Below are 7,279 nucleotides of genomic sequence, written 5' to 3'. Positions count from 1 at the left end.
ACAAACAGTTTTGACTTTACCGCTACTTGTGGCGGTTATAAACGTAACTTTGCTTTCCCCCCCGACTATTTCCTGATATTCAGGGAACAAATTATTCCAAAGTAATATCCAGATGGACAAATATTGACAATGAGTGCTAAATGTGTGTTTTATTATATTAAGGTGATTTCCAATATGTCTTGCTGGCATGTGATTGGCTGAATGGTTCTCTTCTGTATAAGTAAGACAATGACACACTGACTCACTCATCCTTTCAATAAACAATTGTTATATTTACAAAAAAAGAGCAGGATCCTATCTTTACCTCATTTTTGTTCAGATGAAATCAGTAAAAGATCCAAGTCTGTGCCACAGAGGCACACAAACATTTCACACCCATGTAGAATCAGACCTGGAGACAGTGCTCTCTAAATAGCTTTGCCCATGTTCTGCTGAGGGGACTGCTGAGAGCACGCTCCCAGTGCATTGGTAATTACAATGTAATCTGATATGGCATCACAGAGAGTGAGAGGAGGAGGGGGAGGAACACAAGAGTTGAAATCCACAGCGTGCTGGTGTGCAGCTGCAACATCTCTCATCTTGACAGTCCAATGGCAGGGTGTGGGTTAGAAAGGCGGAAGAGGGATGGTAAGAAGAAGATGAGAAAGAAAGAAGAAAATGGAGGTGGCAGTCAAGAATAATAACAAAAACAAAAAAAAAGAGAACAATTTAATTTTCTATCTTCCTAACATGGAAACATTTCCAGTAATAAAAGTAGAGCTGACTTTACTTAGTGAACAGAGCCTACAGCCAGAGTCCAGGTCCTGCTGTGCAGGGCAGTAAAATGCGAGCTTTTTCAAATTTGATCCTGTTGCATCTTCTAAAGTTAACCATGAATTAAATTTAAAGTCTCAAGATTCAACAAGAACAAATTCAATGAAACAAGCGTTTAAATCTGAGAACAGCTGCCCAGCTCTTCCGCCAGCTGAGAGAGTGCAGTTCTCTCTCATTCGCCTCCAAGTCGGAAACCTTGCCCCCAGTTGTGACGTCCTCCGAATCCCCCTGCATTGTCCTGGGGAGCTTGTCTCCTGGTCGGAGGGACTCCAAATCCGGACACCCCTCCCCTCCTGTTAGGAAAGAACCGGTACCTGCAGAGAGATGTTAAAATGTGATCTCTGAACTCAATCAAGCAAAAAAATCTGTTTTTTGTGAGAAGAATTGGTGGAATTTTAAATTTTAAATGTGACAAATGTACCCATGGCTACACCACAAACAAGTCACACAGACATATCTTTGTTGGCTTAGGGAAATTTGATAATTTGCTGTCTGCCTTGACTTTGTTGTTACACGCTTCTTTCTGTGGCAGACCCTCGGCCCCTCCGCTGGAAAATTAATTTTCAAACATTTGACTCAAATAAGCGATTGGAGGGGAAATCAGAGGTGAAATCAAAACTTTTAAAAAACAGTCTAGGTATCAGATTGTGTTAAAAATTTTAACCAAACAACAGTGGTTTTGATAATTGTGAAACTACAACCCTGTCGTTAAAAATAAACAGTACCCAGTTTAAACAGAACCACTCTCCCCTTCAAGGTCATCTCCTCGGGCAGTGCAGCAATGTTTCCAACACCACTGCTGTATTTGAATCATTCTGTGACAGTCTGGCCATTTCCATGTGTGCATGACTGAATCTCCTTCAGTGTCTCTGAGTCATGCTCACTTGCACATGGTCAGATTAGGACCTTCAGAGAGTGATCTAAATATGGCAGCCTTGCTAGAAGCAGTGCAGCTCTTCTAAAGAGCCAACCCCAAAGATGACTTCATGACTGCACCTTGGAAGGACGAGCTACAAACACTTTCAAACCCCATGTCATTACAATTGTGGTTACCCCTTGTGCTGCTGTTTTGAAAAGACTATATAACTTTGCCTGTTAGTTATCAGTGTGGCCACCAGTGACAAATGCAACATGACATTAACTGATAAAACAGTCTTAGAGTTGCAAAGAATTAAACTGTGAAACTGACTCATTAGGCATGAATTCACATTTGCTGTAAGAGCCACAAATACTAAGTCTTCTCACAAAGTAAGGCTAAAGCAGCAGATTCTCCAAGTGTACTGAGATAAATGAGAGTTTCAACTCTGAATTGTGACAGGTGATGTGTTAATAAAAAGCTACATAGTGTTGTTTTAAAGCTGAGTGCACTTCAGTAAATGCAGTGATAACACTTAAACACTAAAACAATGCTTCTGAAATGCTGCGCATGCACAGAAACGTACAAGAACTCTGGCGTGGAGAGGAAGGCGCGTCCCCCCAGGTCCATGGGGTATTTGAACATGAGGAAGAAGTAGAGATGGCCCACCAGGTTTCCTGTCAGTTCATTCACAAATCTGCACAAGAACAAAGAGAGGAAGATTACTCACAGGAACACCATTACACAGTTAGTACAAGTTATTCCCCAGACTGGAATACGGATTTAAAGGCTTTGATCTAAATTTGATACTTACGATCCTCCGATGATAAAGTTGAAAGCCAGAATGACCCAAGGTAGATAATGAGCCTAGAACAAAGCAGCAGAAAATCGTGTTCATAAAAATCCTGGAATTATTTTAATGCTGAGTTAGCATAAACCGTCACAGTTACATCATTGGTGGAAGTATGTATATTTGATCCTTTCTGATATTTCTGTGAAACATGAACCTGTCAACCAGATAGAGCATGCAACATTTGATGGGCGTACCTTAAACTGTGTTCCAAACCAGAAGGACACCACCGTGTCTTTGTTGAACTGAGCCCAGACGTACAACACAGACATAATCAGGGGGATCATCAGCAGCTGAAAAGATGAACAAAACCAGCAAGTCACAATCAACAAGCCAGAAGTATTTTTACAGTAAGTTTTCAAAACTTCTAGTTTATGTAAGTCTGATTCATTTTTCTGCACACTGTCGTCCCACCACCACCACAAGGTCAATGTCGCATACCATCAAACAACACATCAGCCTGGCTCTGTCCAAAGAGAGTCAAATCCACTTACCAGCACGCTAATAGTTAATTTGATGCTCTTTAATCTGTGCAACTTTACTTTTTCCTAATGCAATTTCTTGGCCAGGACCAGAAAGAAATTGTCTGGATAAGCTTTGTGAAATGCCGCAGAAATTAGTAAGCTTTAGAGGAGCAGGTGGCAGCGTCTCTGCAGTGTTTATTTTTTTTCTCCAAAATGTAAACCTTTCCTTTTTAAAGTGGGTGTCTTGTGTTATGAAACACTCCTAAGATTTCAAAGGACGGTTGTAAACAAATGCTTTATATAGATGCTACAGCAGTCTACATGCAGAGAGAGAGAGACAGACGAGGAAGATTCTCACCTGCATGTTTATCAGCAGCCCGGTTATCTGCAGGTTGAGTCAAGGACGACAACAATACAATCACAGCTGGAGCTCTACAATTAGAACAGCTGGGGACCGGGAGGTTGCCTGTTCAAATCCCCTACACCGGTTTTTGGAAGCTGGCAGGCACCTCTGCCGTTTCCAGTTGAGCAAGGCATCTGACCTTGGAAGGTTACGCCTCCCACACTTTTTTTAAGCTGTTCTCACCATTTAGCTGAACCGACAAAGACTGAACATGTTGTTTGGATGAGGTAGAGTTTTGCTGCTTTTCCCATATAAAAGAGAAATGTCTGAGCAGCAAGCAGCCAATCTAAGCTGAACTCTCACAAGAAGACAGAGAGCTGAGATGTGGGCCTGAGTGTACTGCTGGTGCTGCATGTGACCTAGATTAGGTTTCTCTGCTCTGCAGGGGTAGACTGACACCGGGCCGCTGGCACAGAGCCACCCTGACATGGCACACTGCTGCAGCGAACGAGAGAGAGAGGCAGAGAGAAGATGAAAGAGAAATGCAGGAGAGATCAAAAGCAGGAGGGGTCAGAATGAATGGTAGAGTGGGAAATAGGCTAACAGCGAGGTAACTGGATGACGAAAGAATAATTTCCTGTTAGGTAGATTAAAATGTGAGATTTTAAAACAGGAATTGCCAATCTGAAAGGATACAACTATGCAGATCCAGTTGAAGAGAAGCATGAAGATATAGTCTGCAGGCCTGCCATCAAATGACCCTGGTATAAGAAAAAAAAATGAGGATGAAGATGATGATGACACAAATGAATACAAGATGCTAGAAAGAGCGCTGTATGTTTAGAAACCGCTAAGGCCGGTGATCTTACCTGTCTCTAGTCGAGTGGAGTAATGGTAGAGGAAATATAGGTTGACCAGGTAGAGGAAGCCGGTATTAGGGGTTATAGGGAAATAAAGAGTGGCTGTTACCGGTCTCCAGATCTGAAATAAGCAGAAGAGTTATTAACCCAACAGAAAAGCAGTAAGACATCAACGTCGCTGTGCCTGTTTGCACATCCAGATGTTCACCACCAAGTCTGTAACACATTAAGTCTCATGTGGGTTGCAAATTATTACTTCCTGTGTGGTATTCCTCTGCAGAGTGTGTGTTTCCTCACAGAAAGATTTGAAAATTGGTAAAAGAAGTCAAATCAATACCACATTTAAATGTTAAATTCCCATTAATCTGGAGGCAAAAGACAAGATGCAGTCACAATTTAAAGAAGTGTCTGATCATACCATTATCCAATTTTTGTGCTGTCCAACAAAAAAAAATAATCTTATTTTGTTGTTTGGGACTTGACAAAAGGTTAATAACTTTTCAATCAACAGAGTCTCATATTCAGTGCTTTCACACAGCTTGCGTGACCATCTTAACTATCACTTAACAATTTATAGGCTCATAAAGATCAGGGGGTTATATATAGTATACTGACTCTGCACTACTGCATTTTTATTTCAGTTTATTTTGCTTTCTTTTATTAGCCACACAATTGGCTGCCTACATAATGAAATTAACTGTGGTTTTAATCAACATGTCCTAAGATTAATAATCCACAGCAAGAAAGTCCAATAATTCCAGAAGGTGTATGGATTGTTCAGTTAAAAGAAGCTTATTCATTCACTTAAGAAAACACAGTAATACCAATGCAAACAAAGTACATAGCAAAGTACTGTATTAATGCTGTAATTATGTATATTTAATATTCTTCAGATTATCCCTTAACTATAGCTGTGAGATATATTTCCATTTACTGAAGGTGGAATGATGACATTTCCTTCTAAGTTAAGTACTAGAACTGATATGAAGTGAATTACTTGGTAGCTACTTTTCAGCACTTAAAGTGATCAGACTGGTTGATTCCCTTTGCCCTGAGCTGTGTTTGATTACTGATTTACACCTATGCCCTAACCTTGCATGAACCCACTGTTAACCTGATTTAGAGGCCTTCACAGTGCCTGAGGGCCTAATTTCATAACATCCCCTGCAATACTTGTCTCCACCTTGTGGACGAGAGCGCACTAAAACTAACGTATATTATCGCAACAAATGCTTTAAAATAAAACGTGTCTCTACTTCTCTGGTAATTAAATTATAGAAAATATGTATTTGTTTTCACTCGTCTTATATTTAGTTTACATTTCAGCGTTACTACATATCCAAGCATTTTGACAGCATCCGGAAGTCCCACCCTCCTGCGTCTCGTCCTCTCATTGGCTGCCCCACACTCAGGCCTGCTGAGTTAGCAGTGCTAGCCACCTGCTAACTAACTCCTAGTTTCCAAAAGACAGTAACTCAGCATTTGTTCGCTATCTAATCCAACAGACAGACAAGTTACCAAAAACCAAGAAACACTCACATGAAATCTGCTGAAGACCATCTCCGGAAATAGCAAGAGATTCCTGAAATCAACCAATCCCAGTTTGCCTATAAGGGGAACAGCAATGGAGGCAGCGAACCAGTACCGGGTGATGAAAGGGATGCTTCTGAACCAGTCCCCGATATCTGACATCTTTCCATAGGATTACTGCCAACTTTGAGACCTGAAATAAAATTTCCTCTTTAACAATTCCCTAAAGTCCTTCCCAAACCAGCGACTGCTTCCTGTCTTTATATCACAACTGCTCCACTGTTAAGTTTACATGACGTGGCTAATCACAGTGAGCTAGCTTCAAAATACGACGAAGCCACTGACATCAGAGAGGAAACATCCGGTTTAGCTTCTCAAAGTAAAACCTAATTGACAACTGTTACCACAGACTGGATGAAACAAAAATCTTTTTTACTTACTTTGTGACTGTTACTGAACTAGAAACAAATAAAATTATAAAAATATAATTGAAATTATTATTATCAATCAACAAACTACGTTTATCCGAGGCAAATAATGGCCCACCCTGGTTACAACATGTTCAGCCTGCTTTCCTCAGGGAAGCGCTACAGGTGCATCAGCACAAAAACCCACAGAGTCAAAAACAGTTTCTTCCCTAATGCCATAACCACCCTGAACTCACACATGCACAGATAACACACACATAAAATGAAGAATTTTAGAGGAACCTTTCCTGCTCGCACTGTGTAAAAGTGTTACAAAGGTCCTTAGGCAGTATGATCAGTTCGTGCGGTCATTTATAATATTAAGGATGTGCATAGTTGACGATAAAGTGTAAATAGATGCCAACCCGTGTGCTTGCACATATATTGGCCAAATTTGTTTCTAATAAGCTCTTAATTTAAAAATTTAAACCGGATGTGTTTTCAGTATCTAACAATATCTTGATTGCCTTGCATTTTATTGCACTTCCTGTGAAATTTGCAAACACGCTCACTTGACCATCCAGAGGCAGCCAGCAACACAAAGAGGCGTGCCGAACGACGCAGGTCTCGCGGCCCCCTGTGGAGATCTAAACACAGACCACAAGAAGAGGACTGGGGAAGAAATAAGGCTTTTTAAAAAGTGGTGGCGATCAGTTAATCGTAATTATTTATCCCAGGGTTCAGTTGCTGGAGTTTACCTTTTATCTTTCACTCTGCCTTTAAAGAAGAGGGTGAAGGATTTCGATTTTTTACTTACATACTTAAGTATTAGAATGGCTTTTGGATGTCTGACATATGAGATAACAAAACTTTGATAATAATAAAAACAACAAAAACACTATCATAATAAAATGAATAACTGGCAAACTGGGAGCTTTACTGTGTGGATGTGGATGAATGTATGAATAAATAAATAAAATAAACAAATATACACTAATACATAAATAAACGTCATGTATTTAATTTTAAATGTTATTTTAAAATAAAAATTTACTCAATATTCACTTTTTTTCTGGGTATTGTTAAAAAGGAAAAAAAAATTTACAGGGGTAACAAAGCCTCGCCGTTTACGCTCCTTGGCCACGCCTTCTGACGT

General features: G+C 40.2%; 1 protein-coding gene across 1 annotated transcript; it reads right to left on the bottom strand.

Annotated features, from left to right (window-relative positions):
• Nucleotides 1-248: 248 nt before the first annotated feature.
• derl1 (derlin 1) lies at nt 249-6,066 on the bottom strand. Its single transcript, XM_003443694.4, has 8 exons — nt 5,726-6,066; nt 4,196-4,307; nt 4,023-4,087; nt 3,342-3,368; nt 2,717-2,812; nt 2,484-2,536; nt 2,256-2,366; nt 249-1,127 (listed from the first exon to the last, which is right to left on the bottom strand). Exons 1-8 carry the CDS (start codon nt 5,876-5,878, stop codon nt 986-988), a joined length of 759 nt encoding a protein of 252 aa, XP_003443742.1. The 5' UTR covers nt 5,879-6,066; the 3' UTR covers nt 249-985.
• Between the last annotated feature and the right edge of the window lie 1,213 nt (nt 6,067-7,279).

The sequence above is a fragment of the Oreochromis niloticus genome, linkage group LG11 (genome assembly GCF_001858045.2).
Source record: "Oreochromis niloticus isolate F11D_XX linkage group LG11, O_niloticus_UMD_NMBU, whole genome shotgun sequence".
Lineage (NCBI taxonomy): Eukaryota > Metazoa > Chordata > Actinopteri > Cichliformes > Cichlidae > Oreochromis > Oreochromis niloticus.
This window is presented reverse-complemented; position numbering and strand designations above follow the sequence as displayed.